The sequence below is a fragment of the Miniopterus schreibersii genome (assembly GCF_964146895.1).
Source record: "Miniopterus schreibersii genome assembly, chromosome: 1".
Lineage (NCBI taxonomy): Eukaryota > Metazoa > Chordata > Mammalia > Chiroptera > Miniopteridae > Miniopterus > Miniopterus schreibersii.
The window spans coordinates 36,280,803-36,308,214 of NC_138101.1; the positions used below are offsets into that span (position 1 = coordinate 36,280,803).

A 27,412-nucleotide genomic window follows, 5' to 3' on the forward strand; every position below is an offset into this window, starting at 1 on the left:
AGATTGATAGCTTTCATTACTGAATATTCCTTCTAACGATGGCCTAGTTAAAAGTGAAAATATGCTTGTTGTAGAAATAGAGTAAAATCATGCCTCTGTTTATTTATTTATTTAGGAAAGTTGATAATTCTCAGCTCAATGTCTGAAAACACCTTCTACGAAAGTTCTTATTGGGCCTCTACCTATTTTATTTTTCTTCCAAATGAAAAACATATACATTAGTGTATCTATTGACAAAACATTTAATAAAATTTATTTGAAGTCATATATACTATGCTCGATGTATTCAGCTTGAAAGCATTCAGAAGCTGAAAATAAAAGCAGTCACTAAAAGGGCTGGTTATTTCTCAAAAAACTTGTTTGTCAAAGTGTCTGCTTTGCATCCATCACCCTCTTAGGCCAGAGCCCTGGCTAACAAGAATTATCAGTCCCATTCCCCTCAACCTATCAGGCACAGACATAGTCCTTCCCAAGTGCTAAAACTGAAGCAGGCAGCCACCGATGCCTTAGAGAGGAAACAAATGTCAGATAAAAAAACTAGATCAGACCATATAGATAATCAGGTCATTAATATAATCACACAAAGACATGGTTATATCAATGATAGAATAAATAAATTAATGCTATTCTTGTAAAGAAAGCATACCTGACAAAGGGAAATTGTGTGCTTAAACGTCAACACTACCAGGGCCAAGGTAAGGCTAATGAAATGCATCGTGCACAGAGGTGATCTCCTGACCTCTGTATTGCTGGCCTGATTTGCTTTGGGATGCGCTTAACTGCCAAATGGTCAGATCAAGGTAGGACAGAGACCAGCTCCAAAGCTGGGAATCGCAGCTGCCTCACTTACCTTCCACTGAGGAGGAAGCCGAAAACCACCGCCAGCAAAATGACTCCCACTGTCACCGACACCGCAATGATAGGGATCTGGCTTTGATCGCTGGATGCTGCAACTGCTGATAGAAGGCACAGAAAATGGAGCTGGTGGTTATTGTAATCAATGCATTCAAATAAGAGCCGCTTAATAGTCAGGAATCAATGCACGGTTTAAGCAATTCACCCACACTTGGCTGAGGATTCCCTCTAATATCCCTTCTTAAAAGTGTGTAATTGAAAAGACATCTTTAGGGGAAAATATTTATTTTCCAAATGGAAATTCGAAAGAATCACTAAGTCACTGATCATTTCCTTGTCATCATAGAAAAATGACTGTAATTGTTTGCACAGTAGTCATCTAGGGGTCTTCGGTTTGCATGACAAAATGGAACTCAGCCCTTGATTTCAAACACCTTCATCCACATAGGTGCTAAGTGAATGAGATTTGACATGTTTAGAAATTGCATGTGGCTGTTCTCCAGGAAATAAAAAAAAGTCTCATTACCTCAGATAGGACTCTTCAAACAGACATGGGTTGAAGTAAAAGTGATGTAACTATGACCTCAGTGAAGTTAAATATAATATCACTGTTCTGAATATAATTGTAGACATCATAATTTGAAGCAGAGTATGATCAGGAAGTATGTTTTATAAGTGGGACCGCTTTTTCAAAATATATCAAGGCATACAGTTAGTACTTTAAGTCTGCAGTAAGATTAGATTCATTTACATTACTTTTTCTTTAAAATACATGGATTTAGATGAAATATTTTATATTTTTATTTTTTTTAATTATTTGTTGTTACTAACCCTCATCTGAGGATATTTTTTCCATTGCTTTTCAGAGAAAGTGGAAGGAAGGGGCGGGGGGAGGAACACCAATGTGAGAGAGAAACGTCCCAGGGTTGCCTCACGGAGGCGCCCTGACCAGGGGTGGTGAGTGAACCACAACCCAGGGACATGCCTTTGACCAGAAATCAAACCCATGGCCTTGGGTGTGCAGGCTTCCGCTCTAACAACTGAGACACACCCACCAGGCGGAGATATTTTCTATTTTAACAATACAATTACAATAAAAAAGGAATATGGACAGGGTTAGATAGTTATGCCTAAATAATTAAGAAAATGTTTCTTTGTGCTGATAACTAAGCCCAATTAAAATAAGAAACTTATAGAGTAAAATAAATTTTACTGATATTCTCAGGAAACTCTCAACAGAATACCTAGTATGCTTACAGTTTAACGACAATCCTTTTGATGAATTCAGAGTGACGCATGAGTGCACCTCCAAAATAACAAATCCTAAGTCATCCAAACTAATAATAACCCCACTTCCCATGTTTTGTTGTTTACAACCCCTTCTCAGATCTTGGCCAAGATCTTGACCCCAGATAAGAGATGGACATCCAAACACTTCCCTTTCTATTCTTGCCACCTGTCCTTTGATTCTTTCTAACCAAAACTGACAGACTGTGACCATCTCCTTGCACTGATACACACTTTCAATCCTTTCAGACCAGCCTTCAGAGCCCAATATCATCAACAGCTGGTTCATATACAAGAAAAGTTATTATTTACAATCTAAACTGATGATTTATTCAATTTCTTCTTGGATGATAATAGTTGCAATTTAATGGGCCTTCATTCTGTTTTCTTCTATTCCTTCATACCAAGGCCTGTGGTAGGGATGGTAATACTCGTGAGCAGTGTAAGGTAGGGAAAAGATACCTCGCTATCACTAGTAGCCTCTCCTAAGATTTGCTTTATTAATCTCTAAACTCAGATTACTTATGCCATTGCTTTTTCTCAATTTTAATTTTCTTTTTGGCAGGAGCGCTGTTTCTAGAGAAAATCATGCAAACTTGGCCCATGTAAGTTATTTGGATTGGGCTCCAGTTGCTGCTCCAGCGCTTTTGAATTTTATTAATTTTCAAACAAAATCATCCCCATAATGAGTATTCCTTATTTTCTCAGTACACAAATCCATTCCCACCTCCTACATTTTAGTCATGTTAAACTTTATAGATAAAAGAGAGTGGCCAAGTCCACACTCCATTGTTAAATATAACTGCACAGCCTTCTGCTTTACCTAACACCACTGTTAGAACCCTTCATGTCTCTCCCAAGAGGCTGCTCCTTCAAAGATCTCCCTCAAGAAGGGGTTTTCATTTCTCTTCATTCTCATTTCCCTTTTGGCTACTTCTCTGCTACTTGCAAATCTGAACACCTATCTCCTCTTGGGGGAAACAAATCCTTGTACCTAAACTTACAGACATTAGTTCAACTTGAATTTAAAAAGAGGTTCAATATTTACTAGACATATGGGCCAAGATAAATGATTTAACCTTATAAAGTCTCATTAAGAATAACTTCCCTGAGTGATTATAGTTCTGTTAAGATTAGAGATAACAGAGATAAGCACTTAGCATAGTGCTTCAACTATGGCCAGGGTTATGTAAACTGTAAACGTTATTTCTATATATTGTTATTGCCTGCTTTATTCACCATCTTATTCTTTCCTAATTTTCAGTATCTTAACTGAATGATCTAGAACTAGCCTCTTTATCTAAGAGCCAAGTTTATTAACGTTGCTCTGAAACTTCTCTTCGGCCTTTGAGTTCTAGGCATGGTGTAATATTTGCTAAGTGCAATGAGTATTCTCCATTTACCTCACCATGCGCATACTAAGGGATTTACCTTGCTGACCACAGAGCTCACCCTTGGAGCTCTCCTCTCGGTTTCTACCCCACCCGATGAGCCACAGCCTGTGGCCCCCTCGAAGCGCTGCTTCGTCAGGCCCGCTGGCCCCACATCTCCCCACCCCTATGTGCGAGTATCCCCAAGAACGCTGGCTCCCGATCACCCGCACTCCTCTCCTCTTTCCTTCTCTGCCTTTCTCTCTTCCTCCCTCCTTTCGCCCCTCCCTCTCATAAATACTTCTTTGTTCAGTTAACTATAAGTTGAAGAGTGCCAAATTTATGTCTCCAACTCTTAGTCTCTTCAAAGCACCACTTTATTTTAAAACAGACTGTTTTCTCTTTATTTGGATTTTATTTTCACATAAAAATAAACATTTTTAAAATTGGCCCGTATACCAAATTCAACTCTAAAAGTCTTAAAAACAAACAAAAAATGCATCAATAAATAAACATTCCATAAATCAGACCAACAAACCAGACTAATTCAATCTCTTTCAGTTCCTTTTAACTATCGATACATTTCCTTAGCCCCTACTTGCCCATTAAGTACCAAATATTTTTGTGTTTATGTTTTTATCTCACGCTTTCCTTTTTTTTTTTTAATACAATACTCACCTATTTGGTTCAAATTTGCTAGAAAATAGTCACAGGTGTTTTGAGGATTAAGGTCTAAAGTTTAAAGTTTATAAATCAAACTGATGGGATATTGTTCAGTGTTTTAAGTCTTTTATTTATCTTCAATGTACTTACATAAAATATCCAAAAATATTGCTTTTATCTTATTTCTCTGATCAAGAAATTAATAGACACCTACTACCTATGGAAAAAAAATTCCCAAATTCTCCACCTAACATTCTAAAGCTCTTCTATTCTTACTCTGACAAATATTTCTGGTTTCAATATACCAGCTTGGGAATACTTGGAAATATAGTTTTGAAAGCAGAGGGCATGATTAATCAGATGCAGAGATAAAAACAAGGCAATTTCAGGCTAACCAAAGGATCATTTTTGAGACAAAAATTATGGGTGCTTAGTAGTGTCAAATGCTTCATTTTTAATAACTGGTGAGATCAAATTTAACAATGTGCTAAAATGTATGCCTAGGTATAGGATATTATCTTGCATTAAAATAATGGTCAATGTCATACCAACATTTTTCAAATGCTTAAATTAATACATTTTATATTTTTAAGTAATGTCAAATCACAAATATTCATATTTGTATGTCTTTATCGACTGTCCACTGAAATAATTTTTTTTTTTAATCCTTGCCCAAGGATCTTCCTTCCATTGCTTTCCAGAGAACAGAGGGGAGAGAGAGAGAAAAGAACATCGAGGTTAGAGAGGCCACGTGAGCCCCAGCCGGAGCCAGGGATCAAGCTGCAATCGAGGTGCATGCCCTTGGCTGGAACTGAACCCAGGACCCTTCAGTCCACCTGCCGAAGCCCTAATCACTGACCAAGACCTGCTAGGGTGAAATAAAATCTTTTTGTATGATAGGTTTTATTATACAAAATCTGGTTAAGGGGCCCCAGCCTGGAATCAAACCAGCAGCCTCTAGGTGCATGGGACTGTGCTCCGCCAGCTGAGCCACACCGGCCAGGCTGTCATGCACTTAGGTCCTCTGGCTCACACTTTCACCCTCCGTCCCTCTTCCTACCTCCCCTCCGACAGCTGTCAGTCTGTTCCATTTATCTGCACCTCTGTTCCTATTATGTGTGTCAGTTTATTTTGTTCATTAGATTCCACATATAAGTGAGGTCATGTGCTTTTTGTCTTTCTCTGACAGGCTTATTTCACTGAGCATAATCATCTCACAGTCCATCCATGCTGTCAAAAAGGGTAAGATTTCCTTCTTTTTATGGCCAAGTAGTATTCCATTGTGTAAATATACCACAGCTTTTTTATCCACTCATCTAATGATGGACACTTTATTATAAAAAATGAAAATACATTTAACATACCATAATTCTTGCATTCTATTATTTTCGGACTCTGTTAGAGAAATTATATATGCCTGTGAAGTACTAAATTATGATACTAAGTAAATAATTGCCCAATAAAATAATTAAAGTTATTGCACAAAGTACTACACAAACAATTGTCAAATGAATGGCATAGAACACAAATGCTACAGAAATTCTGAAAAGGGTTATTTTAATTATCAACATGCATCTACTTTAACTCCCTATTTGACGATATGCCTTGAGAAAGGAGTGATTTTTTGCTCCTTAAAGTTGAGTCACTTGCAGTACCTACAATAAAAGTCCTTTAATGTGTAGAAAGTAAATAAAATAAATAATAAAAATAATATCCTAAAATGGTTTTGTAACAAATATTCCATCCTTCAGAAGTAAATAGACTGCATTCTTAGTCTCGGGAGAGTAGTTTCCATGTGTTTGTGGCTCATGGCGACTTCTCCAGAGCCTAACAAAGACTAGCATATAATAGGTGCTCAATACATCCTTGTTGAATTATATCCAGAAAAGAGTCTACATAAAGGCCAAAGGGGACTGGTATGTAACAGATACATTGTACAAAGAAAAAGTCATTTGTAAAAGCTTGCAAATATGTGTAAATACACTAAAGTAAAAATAACATTCCACATGAGTAAGTAGGAGGCAGAACAGCTCTGAAATATTTTTAGTATCTATTAATAACATTAAAGTCAATTTTTGTAGTAATAAATTCTTGGGTGATATCATTTTCCCTCTAGAAATTATGTAGAAAATTATAAAAAGTAGACAGCCTCACTTGAGCCTTTGTAAAAGTATATGAAAAATGACCTCATATTAGTTCTCTCAGTTATCAGATTGATGAATTTTGTCATATCCAGAATTCAGTATTTAATTTTAAAAAGTAAAGAAAGATATTTAAAAGTCTTAAAAAACAAATTGCTGGACATGCCAGCATCCTAAAACTAAGCAGAATGTTGTAATATTTAATAACAGGATCTTTTATTTGCATTGTTATAGATGCACTCAAGAATACTGAGAGACAATGGTCAGGGACTTTGTTCCCAGAGTGGGTAAACTACCTAAGCAGTGTGCACTACTGACGACACCAAAGCAGAAACAAGGCCTATTACAGTGGCCACCTTACATATAAGCCTTTTGTCATAAATCCAGTTTAGGGTTTAAGGTGTGAGATTAAATAATCAATACATTGCCAATATTATAAGGGTTTTGTGACTAATTTATTCTTAATTTAAGGAACTTTACTGAATGAGATTAAATACTTAGTAGTTTCAATTAAACCTCAGACACAGAATTTTTTTTGCCTAGAAAATATAATTTATCAATTTTCACAAAGCACCCTAGTCTGTATAAAATTAAGTAACACTTTAAAAGCTACCTTTTACATAATAAAAATTATTTTCTAGATAATTCAGTTAAACATGCTTAAAGCGAGTATATCAATTTTTCTAAAGATTTGTATTCTAAAGTTTTATTGAAATTTTAATTTAATGCTTTTTCTAATCAGTACAAAGTAAATCTCAGAAGTAAGCTCTCACTTTGTTGGTTTTCAAAAGGAGGGAATATGAATTTTATTTTCTTTATTTTAAAATCACTAATTCTTACAAATTTGCTTTTTAAAGTGTGTATAATTATATGTACATGTAAACAAGGAAGTTATCATCTTCTAATGTGCTTTTAATGTGTGCTTTAGGACAAGTAAGTAATCTAAATATTTTGTTTGACCTTAAAGAGGAAAAAGTTTTGTGCTATTTTATGGGGGGGGGGGGGAGTTGCAAGGGTTTCCCAGAAATATTTCCAGACCCTCCACTCAGAGTTACTGCCAGAGATTTTGATCTTTTAAAACCATCCAACTGGTTCCTAAAACCACCATTTTCTTGCCAAAATCAATACCCAGGAAAGCTCCCTGTGGAGTCTTCACAGAAAGACGAAGGCTGGTAGCGTTGTTCAATGAACCAAGTGAAAAGTAAATGGCAGCAATTCGATAAGGGATGGCAGCGTGGAAGGCAGTCTTTAAAGGAGGCTTGACCACCTCCTAGGGATCTCCTGGTGCTTCATCGCCCAGGGCAAGTAACCCGCCGAGGAGTGGGGACCGCAGTGCCAACCTGCTAGCCCCCACCACAGCCTGGCAGAGGCCCGAGGAGTGGGGACCGCAGTGCCAACCCCTAGCCCCCCACCACAGCCTGGCAGAGGCCTGAGGAGTGGGGACTGCAATGCCAACCTGCTGGCCCCCCACCACCGCCCGGCAGAGGCCCGAGGAGTGGGGACCGCAGTGCCAACCCCTGGCCCCCCACCACAGCCTGGCAGAGGCCCGAGGAGTGGGGACCGCAGTGCCAACCCCTAGCCCCCCACCACAGCCTGGCAGAGGCCCGAGGAGTGGGGACCGCAGTGCCAACCCCTAGCCCCCCACCACAGCCTGGCAGAGGCCCGAGGAGTGGGGACCGCAGTGCCAACCCCTAGCCCCCCACCACAGCCTGGCAGAGGCCCTGCCGGCGGGCAGGCCCGGGGGAGAGGGCAGGGCGCCGACGGCGGGGACTCATCCCGACTCCTCTCTGGCGACCGTTAGGGACGCGAGCTGACCGAGTAGAAGGACTTACACACTGGGATGGTCTCGAACTCAAACCTCCGGCTGAAGACGCCGTAGCCCGCGGCGGTGCGCGCCCGGATCTGGAAGACATACACCGAGGCCGGCTTCAGGCCCTCTGCCGTCACGCTCGTCTCCTTCGACTTGATGATTGTGTAGCTGGTCTCTTGGTCCTTGCGTCACACATGTACATACAGTGGAAAAAAGCCAACATATGAGTGACGAATAACAGCAAAACTTAGAACCACAGATGAGAAAACAAATCAGAAACTAGTAAATATGCTCTCCGTGCAAATAGAACTTTCTAGAAAAAACACCTGCAGGTTTTCGGTGTGCTCTTCACAGTGTCGTCTAGAACTCAAAGGCGGTAGGTGACACGTTCATCCACCTACCATGCTCGCCTTTGGGAAAAATAAAACTGCAAACTTTTAAAATACAATTCGCAGGAGGTAAATTATTTTACACTCTGTTTCAGTATTGTTATTTGTGTGCTTGTTTTCCTCATAAGTGTTTTATTGGAGCATATCTAACATGCTGCCTGTTCGTAGAAATTGGTGACAGTGTCTCGTTCACTACCAGGTAAGACACGCTTTACACCTTCCATGAATTTGATTTTAGTCACAGTTAATGGTTGGCACAAGGAATGAACACTGCCCTGGAGAACTTTCATTTCAGTTCACTAACTCTAAACAAGGAATATTTAAAAATGCATATAAGCAAACATGATTTTTATTTATAAAAACTTTCTATATTTTTACTTGTCTTTAAACCTTTTTTAAACTTTTATTATTTGTGTTAAGGCCGGGTGGGTAGTGGATGGAGACAGAGCAGGGAAACCACCGCTGGAAATGTAGTTTGGAAACTGAAACAAAGAGGAACTGCTCTAATTTTGACTGTTAGCAAGCATGTAGACCAACACCTGTAACTCCTCATATCTCTGAAGTCATTGTGCTTAATATAAAATCTTAGGCCTATCAAGACTTAAAATGCAAAGTCCCTGTTTTGGGCTTTCTCCTCTGTTGTATTTTTCTGTGTGAGTTTTTGGCTAAACTTGTTTTTTCCTTAAGGTCTTACATTTCTGATAGACATTATAACACACACTAAAGATAAGTAATGGTTGGAGATTTTTTCACCTTTTAAAGAATTGGTCTTTAATTTCAACAACTTGATTGATGATTGTAAACTATCATTTGCAAGATATTTCAGGGAGTCTTGTCTTTACAAATAGAAACATGTATTGATTTTTTCTGCTAAGAGAAAAAAATTAAAACAAAAATATAACGCTTACTTCTCAAGCACTCTAATAGGGGATATGGTTGTTATTTAATCTTCATAGTGCTATTAAAATGCAAATCCAATGCAAACCATGCTCCTTCTCCCTTGAAGTCTACGATCAATGACAGGATGCCAGGATTTCAGTGAGAACACTGAAATCACCTGCTAAATTACAGCAAGTCCATTCTTTTATCTCCAGTTTCCTTCACTGTTAAAACTGGGATAGAGAATTGGTGCCTGGGTATCCTCTCAGAGGTGTTGTAAGAATGAAATAGGTAATACGTGTGAAACACTAACTAAACTGTAAAAATACGTGTTTTAATTGTCATTATTATTTTAATTTTTAAAAATAATTTGACACATCAGTCAACTTCTATCTATGTTCTATACTATGTGCCACCAATACAACCTAAAATATACAACCTTATAAACATTCTTCTTTTACAGCAGTTTTATCACCCTGATTTAATATGTTCAAACATATAAAATTATCTCTTAGGGTTAAATATATCCAAACTTCTCTCCAAATCAGTATGGCCTAATTTCTAATCCAAATAGGTTTTCTGACTTATTCCATGAAAACAATTGATCTTCCTAATTTTTAACGCAAAGATTAATTTAAGTGCCTAATCTTTAAAGTGTTTAGGAAAACTTTTTAGAGTTTTGCAAAGGACTTAAAGTAGATAAATGTTATAAAACTTTACCTAGTCAAGTCAGTGATTTTCTTCATTCACAAATATTTACGGACCTTCTCTCATCTACTCTGATAACTGCCTTCTATATGCTAAAGATACAGCAGTGAAAACACAGACAATATCTTCATGAGTTTCTTTTAAAAGAGGTAAATAGCTCCTATAAACAGTTGTGGTCACTGATGTTCTGAGTGTGCTCCAGACTGACTGAGTATGCAAGACTTTCTCAACTGTATTATACTTCCCAGTTTGGCAGTGATTGAAGAAGTCATTTTCACTAAGATATGATGAAATATCTGTTTGCTATTATTTTCAATTTGTTTAAAGGGAGTTTAAGTTAGTGAAAAAAAATCTGGGCAAAACTGAAGTTAGGATTCTGATATATTTGATATAGTTAAGATTTTTACATAAAATATTGACATTTATAATGTAAAGTAAGAAGGTTTTTTTAAATAAATAAAATAGCACAGGGAAATCAGTGCTAGAATTTCAGGCATGTAATTCAAGTACATGTGTAAATGTGAGTACACAACTCAACCTCAGTTTTTTCTTTGACATGTGAACCTAAAAATAAAAAGCCTTTCAAAGACAAAAGCAACAAGCCTTTATTTGAGATCAAAGAATAGCTATTCAATAAAGCGATGATTCAGGCAGAAGCCCAAATAGTGTTCCGATTAGAAGACAAGGGCAGGGGATATTTATGAGAAAGGAAGGGGAACAATGACATCAATAGAAAGAAGGTATGTCTATTGATGCAGATAAGCTAACACAGTGAGGTCATTCTAAAACATTTTTTTAATTTTAATTTTCAGTTCGGTAGTCAGACTGGTAGTCATATCTGCTTTCTTGTTATCTTTGTGAACAGAACAGTTGCATTAGGCCCAGTCCAAAGGTTATTTTGCCCTGTTTTAATGTTTCAAAAGTTTGAGACGTAAGATGTGCAAGGCAGTTCGTCTAGGAAGGCAGCTCGGGTTCTATTTTAAAGTTTCTCCATTTATTAGTCTTTGACATTTAAAATGGGATGAGATTATTTATCGAGAGCTTTGTGAGCACACACAGAGAGAGATAATATAAACAGCACCCGGCACAACCTCTACGGTGCCATGGGTTGTAGGTAAATTTGATTTGACCCTATAGCATGACAGCCAATTCTCCTACGGAAAAGAGCAAAGAAGTAGCAGCTTACATGGTTAGAATTCCTAACTACTGAAGTCGCAAGAACTACCAGGAGTGCATGTTGCCAAAAGAAAAAAAGAAAAAACACTGAATGCCAGGAAACTGGAAAGCTCCTTCTTGAAATAATGCAGAACCTTATATCAGATGCACAAAATTATGCAATATTCTGATTAACCCGTTAACCTCATGTATATCTCAGTGGTCCCTTATCATAGGTCTGACTGCGCACTGTCTCTCTGAGTGGTTGAATACTATCTTATTAAAGGGATTTAGCAAGGCACGTATCTAAGGGATCAAAACCTATAAATACACATCTTGAATTACCTAAATATCTTCCCAAATTTGCCTCTGCTGCACTTTCGATCGCTGTCACATTATAATTTCCTCCATATCGCGAAGCCAGTGTGCACACCTTTAACACCCACAACCACATGACAGAGGGCTGCCAAGTCCTTGGTGAGGGCAGTGGCTTTTGCTGCCTTCTTGCCCCGCGCTGAGCAAATGAGCTGCATTTCCCCAGCTGCTTAGCAAACACTGTTCACGCAGGGAGGGGAGGGCCTCAACGGGAGGAGCCAGCTGGCTGCCACCCTGCCGAGGGGCAGCTTCCCTTAGCCTCTGCCTTTAATTAAGAGATGGCAACGGGCCCATCGCCAGGCAGGAGCAGAGAGGCCCAATGACCTCTATTAGAGCAGGGCAATTGCAGGCACGAACGCCAGCTGGCAAATGCATGAGCCCGGGAAAGCTCTGCCACCTGTGTCTGGCCACGAGCCATCCAGGAAAGTGGTGGCATTCTGAAGGCTCAAAATGAACTCTGGAAACCTGTCAGGACCCCTATCTTAATACACGCTACAAGAAAGCTCATTAGCCCCCTTTTTTCTTCTTCTTCTGAAAGTGTTAAAAAAAACAAAACTTTACATGTTTTTTTATTGCTACTCTCAATAAGTGAGCCTGGCAAAAAGGTCTGGGCGTTAATATCTTCATTATAAAAAGAAAAATATTAACCAAAAAAGTTAATAAGTTCTCCAAATGATATATTATATAAAATGTCTTGCTGACTTTATTTCATGTAAGTAGGCAACTTATTATTTATTTATTGGGGATGTGTGTAGAACTCTTCTTCCTGCAAATCATTTTCCCTACTTTGAGTTATACAGATAATAAAGTGCATAAATACAGCATTATATGTAAAATATTAAATATAAAGCCAATTCTTACTGAAATAAATGATTTTAAAGGAAATGAAACTATAAAATTCCACAATGTGAATAAAATTCATTAAAAGAAATGATAGAAAAGGACTCTGCTCCACCACCTGAGTTACTCTTTATAGCAGCTTCGATTTTTTGAAAAAGAGAAACCCTTGCTTCTGTATTATACAGGGTGGCAAAACTAGGTTTACAGTTGTGAGTTTATGCGTGTATTATTATTTAATAATTATTGTACATTTCCCATATGAACAACTGTAAACCTCCTTTTGCCCCCCTCTGTATATATGACGCTCATGCATATGCAGGGAAGTAACAGTAAAACCAATCAAAGTTTATTCATAAAGGGGAAAAGTAAGATCATTTCCTTAACGACAAAAAGGAAAAACTAGACATTGGTCTAGCCAGTTGACTCAGAGGAAGAAAGACTATGCAGGAAAATAGTGCTTGTCAAACGTCTAGTCTTCCTGCCTTTGAACTTTAATTCATCTAAGACACAGGTATGCAAATGTAAGGGTTTTGGTGTAAAGTTATTTTTAAATGCCAATATGCATTTCAACTTTTTAAAAAAATCAAATTTAATTACAATAAAAATGTGGAGACTTGGAATGTTTACAACAATTCAGTCTATGTTCCTATATCTATATCTATGTCTATATCTATGTCTATCTATATCTATATATCTATATCTATATCTATATCTATATCTGCACATATAGCTCTAGTTACCTAGCTTTGCATTAGTATCTGGTAATAAAGTTTATAAAAACTTGAATGAGGAATGCAAACTTTAATTTAACAAATTATGTTTGGCTAGAGAATGTGTTTAAATTGCAGACCTGTAGCAGTTGCACTTCAGTTTAGAGAAACAGGAATCAGTGAGGGATATTAATATAGCAACATTTTATTAATTTATTTGCTTTTTACAATACACACTATATGACATATCCCAACATCACTTTTTCCCAGCGGTATTCTCTCAGAGCTTTGTTGGTGAATAATGCATTGGTGATAACGTGTTTTCTGTGAAATATCTTAAGTATCTTCATTTATGTTCCCTAATGACCCAATAGTTTACATGTAAACTCATTCCTAAAAAGACAATTTAAAAAAAAAACAATTTCCTGTTTATTCATCCATTTATAAAATCAATATATGAACATTATACAGACATACAAGACCTAGAAAGAAAACATAGCTAGCCCTGCTCTCCCCTCACCACACCCCCAACTGTTTTGTATTCTGTTGTACCTCTACACAGGTAATTGCCAAATTAATAAATAAAATAAAAACATGCAAATATATATATTCTATAATGCTATGAATTATTTCACTACTTCAATGTATTAACTTGCACTCTTATCTATGCATACACATAAAATATTGGATTTTTAAGTAATTTTTATTAATAAGGAATCAGCATTTTTCATGTTTTAGCATCATATAGGAAGAATCATTCACTCCCTCTCTTTCCCAATGCATAGCTTGGACCATTTCTTAGGTGTTGCAAAGTTAAGCTTTTGACCTTCCTCCGGGCTCTCGGCTCTTCCTTCAGAGCCAGCGCGATGGCTGTGGGCCTGGGGAGGCAGCGGAGTGAGTGTGGCCGGCTCCTCCCTTCCCTCCTGGACCTGCTTCTCTGCATCACATCTACGGCCATTCCCACTCCCACTGCCATGGACACACGCTCGGGGTCAGGGTCTCCTCCCCCAGTTAGCGGCTGGTGCAGGTACCCATCTGCCTTGATCTCCTGTTAGAACCGGCCTATCCTAGGTGGTGTGTGCCACTCAGGTCCGGGCCACGAACATCACAGTAAAGTGGGGTGGGCGGCGGAAGACTCATGTTGGCTACATATCAAAATCAAAATCAAATACTCCAGTCTGGATTTAGAAACGACCGGCTCATCTCGAGTTTCCATCTGTACGATTCCTTTACCAATAACTCACTTGGTTGTGGATCCAGAAAAGAAGTAGAGGGATGCTTACTGCCTTCAGGCCTCAAAAACTATTATGGCAAAACATGTAAGGATGGACCTAAGAGCCAACTCAAGGAAGAAGAAAGTGAGAAAATGCAGGGAATGTGAGGCATGCATTTCCAATTTAGATTTTGCTATAGATTTTTAAAAATTATACATTACACACCTTATCTGTTCATAGTTCCTTAGCAGTACAGGTGAGATGCAGGGTTACTGTACACAAGCGTTTTTCCTTGTGCTACACCTCAGCCATTAATGAAGGTCAGCACCTTGAGTGTTTGTGACACTTTCAAAATGTCCTATGACTTCATCTCTTAATGCCCATGAAACCTCGTTAAGCTGATGTTAGGCTTTATGGCAGTATCCGGGCGGCACAAACTATTTGGCAGCAGAAAAGCACAAGCAGAGTGCTCCCTTTACACTCCTAGCCTCCGTAATCACGACTGCAGAATCAATTGTCATTGATTTACACGTGAAATTGCAGCAGGGTTTTTTACAAATTGGATAATTGCAGTTGCTAAAATGAAAAGAAAAAAAAGGAAGGAAGAAAGAAAGGACATTCTTAATTCTGTTAGTCCCACCTTTTCAAAATATTTGATTTCATACTCCAGGATGATTCCATTGGGGCGATCTGGCTCTTGCCAAGACAAAGAGATGCTGTTCTTTGCAATCTTCCCCTTTTTCACATTGGTGACTGGAGAGGGGGCTGCAAAATAGTATAAACAAAGAGTGGCATGATTAACAGAGCCCTGAAATCACAACTGTGTATAACGTATACTGGCATTCTTGGAACGTGCTGTAATAAAAGTCCAAAACAATTAAATTTTCTTTTAATCTGGAAACAATTTTACTTTCTCTACATGATACAAGTTTTCATAGACTGTAAAGTTGTTTTACAAATGTAAATCAACTTAGTGCCCTGAGACTTTTCTATCATAAAACTGTAGTCACACAGAATCTTAAGTCTGCATTTTTTTCTATAAAGTTTAGAAACACAAATGAATGATTTTACTTTTCCTTAAAGAATAAGCTGTTTTAAAAATTTATGGACTTTGTGTAATATATGCCATTATGGTAACAGATACATAATTATCTATTTTACCACATTTTTGCATCTTGAAGGTTCTTTATTATTTTTGAAATCATGTGGGTTCTATAATCACTATTAAATTTATATATTAAATATGGTGCATGTTTTCCTTCAAAAATATATTATAAAATGTGTTATACTTTGAAAACAATAGCAAATAAAACAAACATTTCCTTCATTTCCATTTCCCGCAAGTATTTCATGAGAAGTCAAAATCACCTTTGGTTTGGTTGTTATTTACCAATGTCTATTAAGTGACCACTTTTCTGATGAAAATACAAAAAAAAAAAAATTGTCTCTTATTTCAGATATGTCTGGATATTTTTAATTCCCAAACACACAGACATTTGACTCAACAAACATTGCTATCAGTTTGTTGAGACTTGTGTGGACACTGGGTCTGACGTCATCAAGAGGTAGTGACTAATATTTTCTGTTGCAGGTTACCTTTACTTTTGTAGCTTTTAGGTTTTAGAAAAGACAAAGGAGAGACTATGACGGACTAATTGATGATGTGTGTGTGACATAATACACATCAGATAAAATATGCACACGTATAATGTACATATAAGAGGCCAAAGATGTCAGCCTTGACTAGAGTGCAACCAGAGATGGCCCCGTCGGCACCGGAACATCATGCACAGTAACAGGCACCTGGTAACATTAAATTATATATATTCACATTTTACATTTATGTAAACCTTACATATATTCTGAAGAGCAAAACACAACCCAGGATCTCGAACGAGGCTCAACAGCTGCAGGTTCCCTCTCCTCACCGCCTGCTGCCCCCCCAGCAGCTGGGCGGGCCCCCCGCAGGCCCCGCAGACGCTCCCGCCCGCGGCCCTCCCCCGGCGCCCGGCCCCGTGGGCCGCCCTCCCGGGTTCCTCACTGCGCCCCGGCCTCCTCCCCCGGGCGGGACGACTCTCCCTCAGCCCTCGCCTCCGGTGCCCTCTGCGCCCCGGCGGTGCACTTTCTCCTCCGTTCTGCGCTTGCACCACCTGGTGTCACACCTTAACTGCGGACGTGGTCTTCTTCTGTCCTCTCAAGTACAGTGCAATTTTGGGAGGGGAGAAATACAGTGATTTTATTCACTGCTGGCCGCCTAGATTTAGAACAGTGCCTGGGACAGAGGAGCGCCCAGTAAGGACACACGGAATGAGTGACTGGTGGTAGAACAACATCAAAGGAATATACAAAAAAAACCAAAACACCACCTTATTTTTAAATTATTATGTCAACAAACTCAACTATGAAACACAAGGGGGAAGTGTGTTTTTTAATAAAATTAAAATAAATAGAGGTGTTGGTGATGACCTGATATATCTTCTGTTCTTAAAATTTATGGACTCTGAAATATATATCATTATGGTAATAGATAATCTGTAAGAGAGAACACTTAGTTAATTGCTTCATGTTTTATATAGCCATAATAGGGTGACAGCGGCTTTGTATTTTAATGTGTATTTTGTTGTGGTGGTGGTGTTTTGTTTTTAAGCACAGGTCTTTGTGATATTCAAGTTCAGAGGATGCATACTTTTGTCCCTATTTTGTTTTCTTAAATGTGTCCAATTCCACAAAGGTTTTCCTGGAATATTATAACACATGATATGCATATAAGCAAAACTTGTCTAACAGATTGGAAATTGCAATATGTTTACTTCCATGGTTCTCACAGTCACATTTTAGCATAGATTCAAAGTCCCCATTGATTTCCTAGTGATGGAAAAGTCACGCCCTATTCCGCACTGTGGACAAAGCATCCAGAAGACAATAAATGAGAAAACATAAGCTACGGGGCCCCCAGTTCATCAGAGTGTTTGTAGCAAAGTAGCAAATTTACTGAAGGAGAAACAGTCACAGAGGCTTAAGGAAGGCAGTAGATTTTTTTAATGTACTTTGATCAGTAGTGAAGAGCTTGTGAATTATCTTGAACCATGAATTACACTGACTTTATGATTAGCATTATATTTTTATTGCATTACGTTAGTAAATATACAGACAAAGGCTGTCTTGAAAGTTTTTCACTCACTTTACTACTTTGCAAACATTCTTTTTTTGACGGATGTATTTCTCATAGATAACTGTCAGATTTCACCTAATAATTGATGGTGTCACCTCTCCATTCATAAGTTGCACTTAATGTGTAGCCTCCATGAAGGCGGGATTAATTTCACTCACTGCTCTATTTCCAGCACCAGATGATTATTTTGCACATAGAGGTTTCATAAATATTTGTTGAATGCATGTATACCCGAAGGAATAAATAGGAAACACATACGTCACCATGTATCACTCAAAACTGAGTTTGTCTCATCTTAGTTGCATATATTAAGATTTTATTAGTTAGAGATTTGTGCTTTATTTCAAAACATAGTCAATTCTTTAATAAAATAATCAACCATTTCAGAGGGAAGCTATCAAATAACATTCCACCCACAATTAACCAACCTGAAGGGGAAAACTTTGTTATTTACTTAGATCCATCAAAATGAAACAAAAATTAGGTAGCTTGCACAAGGCTGCTTGACTGAGAACCGCCACTGTTTGTCAAACTTGGTTTTCTCAGACGTTAAACACAGAGTGTTCTTTAAAATGGTTCAGAATCGGGGAGAAGACAGCCCTCAGCCCAGGAGAGTTTAGGAACAATGTCCCCTCTGCATCCCACGGGTAAAAGCTGATGGAAGCGGGGAACCTGACAGCTCCTGGGGCACAATGAGGATGCACGAATTGTCAATGGAGCGCTCGGCCACGACTGTAAAGTACTTTGCAAGTATTGTGCACATGAAAATAGCTACAGCCGGGCTTGGGAGCTTCGAGGGCAGGTTTCATGCGTCTTACTTGTCCTGGCGGTGCCTCAGGCCCGTTCCTTAGCCGCACAAGCTTTTGGCAAGCCTGGGGCAAAATGAGGAGGACTCAGGACATGTCTGCTTATAAAATGAAACTATTACTTTCCCAGGGTAAGAAGAACAGAACCATACTAAAGAAATCAACCTGTGACTAAACAAGTTAATTTACATAATTCTGGGTACCAGTGTGATAAGCAAAATAGTGCTCCTTTAGGCCAGATACAGTGTTCATTGTGGACTAATTACTTCATCTCTTTGAATTAAAATAGTTTTATATTTACAGAAAGATTACAAAGACGGAGCAGACAGTTCCCATATGCCCACACCTAGTGTCCCCAACTGGGAACATCTTACAATAGTGCAATACCTCTGTCCCTATTCATGAACCAATATCGATCAATACACTATCATTATTAAGCTCAGTCCACACTTTATTTAAATTTCCTTAGTTTTTTACTTATCCTTTTTCTGTCCCAGGATCCCCCCAGCACACCATATTACACTTAGTCATCACGTCTTCTTATGCTCCTTTTTAGTTATAATAGTTTCTCAGACTTTGCTTGCCTTGACGGCTTTGACAGTTTTGAGGCTCACCGGTCAGGTATTTTGCAGGCTGTCTCCACTGGGATGGATTTGATGTTTTCCTCATGATTAGACTGGGGTTATGAGTGCGGGGGAGAAAACTATAGAGATGAAGAGCCATTTTCATTATATCATAGCAAGGATGCCTACTATCAACATAACTGTCCACTGTTTCGTTAACCTCGCTCACCCGACTAAGACTGCATTGCCCTGTCTTCTCCACTGTTTTCTGTGCTGTGCTCTTTGGAAGGAAGTCACTCTGGGTGTCCATGCTTAAGGAACAGAGTTATGCTCTGCCTCCTTGAGGCTGGAGCATCTGCGTAAATTATTTGGAGTTCTTCTGCACAAGAGATTTGTCTATTATTTACTCGTTCACTTATTCATTTATTTATATCAGTACGGATATATGGATATTTTTATACTTTGGTTTCTAATCAAGGAATTTATTTTGTTACTCAGATTTTTAAGGTTGGCCATGGATTCCTCTTTCAGTTAGTTCTCATGTCTCTCTGACATATCCCCATCACTGTGAGTTTGTCTGTTTGTTTCAGATACCACTTTCTTACTTCCTGGCACTATAAACTATAAGGCCAGCTACTCTAGGCCTATCCTGCTCATTTACTGCCCAGTCTTCAAGGCAGTCATTTTTCCTAATATCACCAGTTTCTTTCATTGGACAACGCTGTTAGAAACCAAGATCTGGATGACAGGTGTGCTCCTTGCTTCTGGGTGTGATTGCTTCTAGGCCCTCCCAGCTGACACAGCTAGGAAATAAAAGTGTCTATACTAACCTGTGCATATCTATAAATATTTCTATATATCATTATAAATGTATACATATGCATGTATATTAAGCTAAACATAAGTATATACTGATGTCACCAACTCTCATCAGTTATCAAATAGACCGTTCTAACCTCTTCGCCTTACCTATCTGTAACCTCCCTCTCCACCAGTGGCTCCCACCACCCACCACCCACTTACTTCAATTCTAGTATATATGTCTAGTGATTAAAGAATTGCTAATCTTATCTCTTTGGCTTATTGATAAAGATATAATAATGTAGAAATCTCTAACATCTCAGTGGCACAAACAATGATATACAAAACCCTGCCATCCATTGTGTAAAACACAGCGTGTCTTCCTAACTTTTCAAATACAGAAACGTAGTGTAGAGCAGTGTCCCCAGATGGAAAGAGTGCCAGGGCACAGACAGCTCTGAAGTCAGACAGAACCGGCTTCAAGCCCTTTGGCAGCCAGCCGTTTTCTAGCTGTGTGTGACACTGTTCAAGTTATTTAACCTCTATGAATGTACTTTCTGGCTTTAAAATAGGAAAAATGATACAAACATCATCTTTTTGTAAGGCTGAAATCTGATTCTGTATGTACATCAGATAAAGGCTGGGTGCAAAATAAATACTGTTTTAATATCATTGGAAAATAGCAGACAATTGTTTAAGAAGACTTCAATAATGGATTCTCTATAACTCCTTAATCCTGTCTATCTCTATCAATCAAAATTATTTGTCTCTTCTCCCAACTTGGCACTCTTCTAAATGCTGGATAAGATCAAAAGGCAAAGCACCTATACAGGTAAGATTTTCTAATTTTCTGCATCCACTGGATTTTACAACTTTGCATTAATAATTATAGGCAAACTTCCTTGCTTACCATAAAGTTTTTAATGAATCAAAAGTGTTGAATTTTAAATGTTAATTAAATAATCCACAGTTCACTTAGTATAGAATGATGTCTGCTTCATTCTCTAAAAGACAGTGAACCTGATGAAAACATGAAAGATAATTGTTACATAGAATAAGAAAGTACCACTCATCAGTCCCCGTACCTGATGCTATTTTTGCTGACAGAAAAAAATTATAGGTAGGATCAAGTATTGGTTACTTGCATTTAAAAAACAAATACTATATATCCTCATTAATTGGACTTCTCTACCTACATTTTGAGTCTTTGCAAAATCTAGGACAATACTGAAACCCTTTCAGTCTATCAAAGTCCATGAATGTGTAAAATCTTACTCAGATAGCACTTCTTTTACTTTCCTTCAAGAGACCCTCCATATGAATAATGTATTAGTTTATTTACACACAAGTTTTAAAAATACATGTATTTTATATCTGATTCCATAGGTCAAAAATTGGCCACATAGACTGTCATCATCTGCCAGCTAGAAGCCACTACTTTTCTCTGCCACGCACAGTTTATCACATTTAGGTGCTTCTTGTTATCCAGGTGAGTCTAGGCCAGTTTTTCCTAAAACAACCCGACCAGTAGAATTCTCCAGGTAATACTGACTCAGAAGGTCAGACTGGGGCCAAGGATTCTGTGTTTTTAATAAAGACTCCAGTTGAATCACTGTATCAGCAAATTTTGAGACATACTAAAGGCAAACTACACTGGGATTAGTTCTTCTTTCAACAAAATATATAAACAGAAACCTGAGGCTAGAACTGGATTAGTATTGATGTTTTGTGAACTACTGCTTTTTGTTGTTGTTTTAATTTTTATTTATTGATATTTTTTAGAAAGAGAGAGAGAGAGAGAAGAAAGGAGAGGGGAGAGAGGTTTGTCGTTCCACTTACGTATGCATTCACTGGTTGATTCTTGTATGTGCCCTGACCGTGGGGATCGAACCCTCCACCTTGGCATATGGGGACAACGCTATAACCACCTGGGCTGCCCCACCAGGGGGAACTGCTGCTTTTTTAACCCTTTGGCTCAATATTATTGCCTGCTACCCCGATCTCTCTTACTATGTTTGCCTTTCTCCTTTTGGGCACTGTTTCTTCTTATATTTGATATTTTCTTGGTTCTTCAGTATTTAGATATATATATTGAAACAGTTACAGGTATAGGTATAGATGGTAAAGGTATAGATAAAGATATAGATACATAGATAGATATAGGAAGTATAGTGTCATGTGCATCTTTCATAGCTAGCTTAGTGAAACGACATTACTCTGCTTTATTTGCTTTAAAGTACATATCTATCATTTGAAAGTTCCTAAAGTAAATGAGAAATGCAGTTCCTGAATTAAATTATAAACATCTTTGAAACTGTTAAAATGAAAAAATGGGGTAGATATTTTAAAATATATACACAACCACTAAATATTATATCATATTTTTATATTTATATTATTTGTAGTATGTATTTATTCTATACTTAATACATACTTATTACTATGTTGTGAACTACAGTGCATTTTCAACACAATTGATATTCATGGTCCCTTCTAAAGCAAGAGGAATTTTAGAGGTTTCTTTCTCAAATGAAAATTCAATCTGTCCATTCAGACAAAACCCTTCTTAAGAGCCTGCAACTGGATTTTTAAAAATAGGATCTCAGTGAAGTTTCGAAAAGACCGTTTCACAAAAACCTGGCTTTAAATGTCAACAGATCTAGAGAGGTGATATCCTTTACAATAAAAGGATCACCTATGGATTGAAGTGTCCCATTAAGTATAGTTTGTTTTTTTCACAGACTTGAAAATCATACTAAACAAAATTATTTTTAGTAGGAAATAAGAGAAACTTAATTGCATGAAACCATATGCTTCAAACACTGTTTTAAAGTCATGTTCACAATAATGTTAATTAGAAAAGAAAATGTCAATAATAGAAATAGAGAACTATTTCACTGGTATTTATACTCAGAATAATCATACATATTACAAAAACAAATATAAATGTGACAATGTCTAAAAGGACTACAAGCCTCGTTTTGGATAATAAAATTAATCCCACTTGAAATAAATTATCATAGAATTTGTTTCTGACTTATTATCTCTTATTGCCCTATAATAGAATTTTTAGTACACAAAGTGGTGCTAGTGTCAATAATTATGGACTCTTAATAACCACAGTATCCATTTTATGAGAAACAAAGTTTATACAATTTTTACAGTATCCTTTAAAAGTAAAATGAGGATATATGTAGCAAATAACATGGCACAATTAGAAAACTATAATTAACCAGTATTCTTCATTTATATTATATTCTAGGGAATATAGTCCCTATACATGGGACTATATACAAACAATATTGATATATTTATCAATATTAAACCTCAATTATAGGGTATGGCAATTAGTTTTATAAGTGAATAACTAGTAATTAGATCAACAAGCACACTCTCATAACTCATTTTTTTCATAAGAAAAACACGAATTTCCACTTATATATATTTTATGAGGCCTTGTTAACCACATAATAAGCTACTAACAGTAACAAAGCCATCAAGTGGGAACTTGAATTCAATTCTTGATTGCTTCAAGATTTTCACAAATCTAAATTAACCTAACATTTAAAAAATCAAAATAAATACATTATAAATACGGACAACACATTTTTTCCTTCTCAATTCCCATTAGTCTTATAGAGCTACATTAGCAATAGGCATTACTATTTAACTCAACAGAAAACATGATAAATTATCATTTATCTATTGACTGTTTACAGAACCAGACTAGATTTCCATTATACCATTAATGCCATCAAGGCTGTCACGTCCTTCCCTATACATATTCTCCCAGAGGCCATCTGCCTAGAGTCCCTTAGAAACTGAAGTTTTGCCAGTAGAAACAAAGCAATAAACTTTATGGCTACTAAATAACAGGAAAGACGTGGGTAGTGTTTATCAGCTGATTTCAAAAAAATCCCAGTCATAGTATCTTTAAATAGAATAATTCCTAGCAGCAACATGCCAGCCTGTACCTAGAGAAAACACAAGATTAATGATTCCAGCTAAACTTTCAAAGTCCACAAGATATTTTGTTCCAAGATAGTAGTTTTATCAGATATTTAATTCCTGAGCTCTTACCATGGGACTAATTTTAGTGAATCAAATGGCATATTCTCCACGCTGTGGGAAATCTCAGCCAATACTCAAACTGCACGCAAGACCGTTTCCTCGTTAGAGTGATCACACACAGAGACATTTCTAAGGCCAACAAAATACAACACTATATATTTGCTATCAAGTTCAAATGGCGTAAATTTCTTATTTTTTGTTCCAATGCAGTGGTTGTATCTATTCACATTTACAAAGAGAAAAAGAAAAAAGCAAAACGCAGAATTCTGGTTTTAAAATGCCCAAGATAATGCATTTTGTAAAATTTCAGTTATTAGAACTAAGTCCAAATTTTACTCTGAAAATGTTTAACTACTTTTGGCTAAACAGATGAACAGAGACCATGGATGAATAGGAGGCGAAGCAGCTGCCGGGGGCCCGACACTCCAGCCCGGCCCTGCACGCACAGTACCTCGCTCAGTCCCTGCAGCCCCAGGACGCGGGCCCGGGACCGTCCCTTCCCAAGCCCAGGGAAGCCAGCGACTTGTCCCACCAGCAGCCCGGCAGGGGTCGGGCCGTCTAAGGGCCTGGCCTCACAGTTGGTATTCCCAAACGTCACGCCACAGAGTAGTAAAGGAAAGCCTCGTGAGAGATGCCACCCTCGGTCCTGAGGCGGAGGAAAAAGAACAGGCGCTGCAAAGAGTCCCTTACAGGAGCCAGAGGCCGCTGGGGAAGGGGGCCTGCGCGTCTGTGCCACCGTTCTCAGGGCTGCTCTTAGCTGCTAAACTCAGCTCAAGGCTGAGCCACAAACATCCCGGGACAACTGCTGCGTGGACCTATATGCACTTCACCTTCTAGTCTTCACCTCCCCCGTTCACACAGTGAAGCCAACCACGCCCTGGCTGCGTAGCCAGCAGCCCTTCCTTTGCGGGAGAGAATCACGGCTTGTGGTTTTTGCCTTTTTAAACCCTGCCTTTCTTTCTTCTCTCCAGAGAGCAGTGGGGATTGATACCCGTCTGCGTCTCTCTAATTGCAGCCCTGTGCTTAAACAAACACTTTACATTCCTTATGACAGCCTCACCTTCCTTCCTAGCCCATCGGATTATGTTAAAGATTACTCGGATTATCCACATTTTCATTTACAAAACTTAACCTCCGAAGTTTTGTTCACTATTTTTAGTGTCTTCAAGAGCTGATTAGAGACAACAAAATGTAAACAACGACAATCTCTGATAAAAATTAGGCAATTCTGTTTGGTCCCCTATGCTGTATGCATTCTGTGTGTATAACTGTGTCTACTCTGAGCTGTGTTTCCTAAAGCAATGGTTCACAACCATTGTGTCCACCAGCACACACCTAAAAGATAGCATTCAAATATGTGAGCGCTCTCTCTATACACGTCTGCACTAACGATCCGAAAATTATCTTCCGGAAATAAAGCCCCACAATGAATCCCAATCCGCACAACCATTAACGGTGTGCACAGGTAACGACTCCCCTCCGTGTGCTGCGCCTCAGATAAGAACAACTGTGGATTTTTAATGATTTCCTGCATGCTGCGTGCAATTCCATCTCCTCTACCACTCAGAAAGGCGTATTTGAACTGTTTGAGGCAAATGTTATCATGGAGATAGCCATGAATATCCCCTAATTTATATATAAATACACATATTTCACAAACTTCGATACTTTATGGTTAATAAATAGTAACTTGAAAAGTTAGAATAAAAACTCAAAGTCCCCATGGGGAGTAACACGGCAGAGATGTGGAAAACTCAGGTAAATCTCTCTCTTTGTAACCAGCACATACATTTCCCCCAAATGCGAGCCACTTCTCTATTAGGTTATCTAAGAGACCCCAAGAGGGAGAAAGAGTGGTATCAGAAACCCTCCTCTTCCCTTCCCTCCCATTCCTCTTTCCTAATATTACTAAAAAATTAATATTTGTCAGAAACTATTGGTTTGGACTGTTAGAATCAACAACTCCACATGTCCTGTCAACTGATCATAAAACAGGAAATACTAAAAATAAATTGTTTGAGGAAATATTATATACCACAGATATAGAAAATAAAACCTTCTTCTGAGAATCTATTTCCTTGCCTCCAAGACTATCTAACTCGGAGTACAGTGAGCGGCTTCATTTGTCTTTGTATCCTCTGTAACTAGAAAAATAAGCGAGTCCATGGTGGGTGCCCAATAAAAAAATGATCCAATCAATCAAGAAGTCAATGAAATAGGAAACTGCTACACAATATTTTTAACAAGTAGTGAAGATGTAATATTATCATTAAAAACATAATGGAACCTTGGATTTTCAGAATCTATGGGTAAAACTGACAATGTCATTTTACTAGTATGTGAGCTTTTATTGAACAGTCAAAGGAAAAAAAAACTTGAAAAGGGTCTTCATGACATTCTGAGTTTGATTTTATATTATGAATAAAATGAAATACAAGTAACGAATTCTTGTGTATACAAAAAGGAATTGGGAAAGGTGAAAATTGCTACATGTGGCAATAAGTATAACTTTCATAAACTTTTCAAAGGCATGGTACATAATTGACTGATATAACACCATGTTTGTGAATGACAAAAATTACTAGAGAGATAAAAGTGAAATAAGTCAGAGCAATTTTGATCCAACAAAATTATTCAGCAATATTGGAAGTGATTTTTGGTTGCACTTCTTCATAGTGAGTTCTAGAATATTTCATATACACTATTTGAGAATCACCTTAACAAGCCCTAGATTGCTGTGCTGAGTTTCTGTTCCAATGGAACTCATCATTTTTATTTTATTTATTTGTCATTAGTTCACTGGGCACTACTTCCTGCTACTTCTATTACAATAGCCTGGGGCCAACTATACCTTATTTTTTGGGAAACTAGGTTAAAGAAATTACTAAATTCATATTTATATACAGGGGTGGGCAAAAGTAGATTTACAGTTATAATACAAATAAATAATTATTAATAAATTATAATATAAGAATAAACTGTATTTTGCATACTCACAAATGTAAACTTACTTTGGCCCACCCCTGTATAGTAAATGTATATATGAATACATATGTAAACATATGTAGTAACTCTATTTTTAATACTAATAGCTCAGAAGTAGTGGAGTTAGGATTTAACCCCAGGGGTGTGTGTGTGTGTGTGTGTGTGTGTATTTATTTTACCTTTATTGTTGAAAGTATTATAGGTGTCCCATTTTTGCCCCCAATTGCCCCCCTCCACCTTGCTAACACCCTGTTCCCAGGCCTTCACCCCATTATTGTCTCTGTCCATGGGTTATGCATATATGCAAATAACTTATTGGTTAATCTCTTCCCACCCTCCACCTCCCTTCCCTCTTTCCTCTGAAATATGATCATCTGTTACATGCGTCAATGTCTCTGAATCAATTGTCACGTTCTTTTGTTCATTAGCTGCTTCCTAGAGAAGACCCATCGACATTTCCTGTAGTGCTGGTCTGGTCGTGATGAACTCCTTTAGCTTTTCCTTGTCTGAGAAGCTCTTTATCTGACCTTCAATTCTAAATGATAGCTTTGCTGGGTAGAGTAATCTTGGTTGTAGTTCCATGTTTTTCATCACTTTGAATATTTCTTCCCACTCCCT

At 37.9% G+C, this 27,412-nt stretch overlaps 1 protein-coding gene across 8 annotated transcripts in view; it reads right to left on the reverse strand.

Annotated features, from left to right (window-relative positions):
• Positions 1–27,412, reverse strand: part of EPHA5 (EPH receptor A5) — a 292,548-nt gene that overhangs the window by 68,447 nt on the left and 196,689 nt on the right. For 5 of the 8 annotated variants that reach the window (XM_081130801.1, XM_081130800.1, XM_081130796.1 and 2 more), the window contains 3 exons: positions 15,037–15,161; positions 8,149–8,308; positions 851–956 (listed from right to left, as the gene is read on the reverse strand). In XM_081130801.1, coding sequence (XP_080986927.1) covers positions 851–956; positions 8,149–8,308; positions 15,037–15,161 — 391 coding nt within the window. The remainder of the gene's footprint in view (positions 1–850; positions 957–8,148; positions 8,309–15,036; positions 15,162–27,412) is intronic. The other 3 variants (XM_081130799.1, XM_081130797.1, XM_081130802.1) reach the window with 1 other exon arrangement.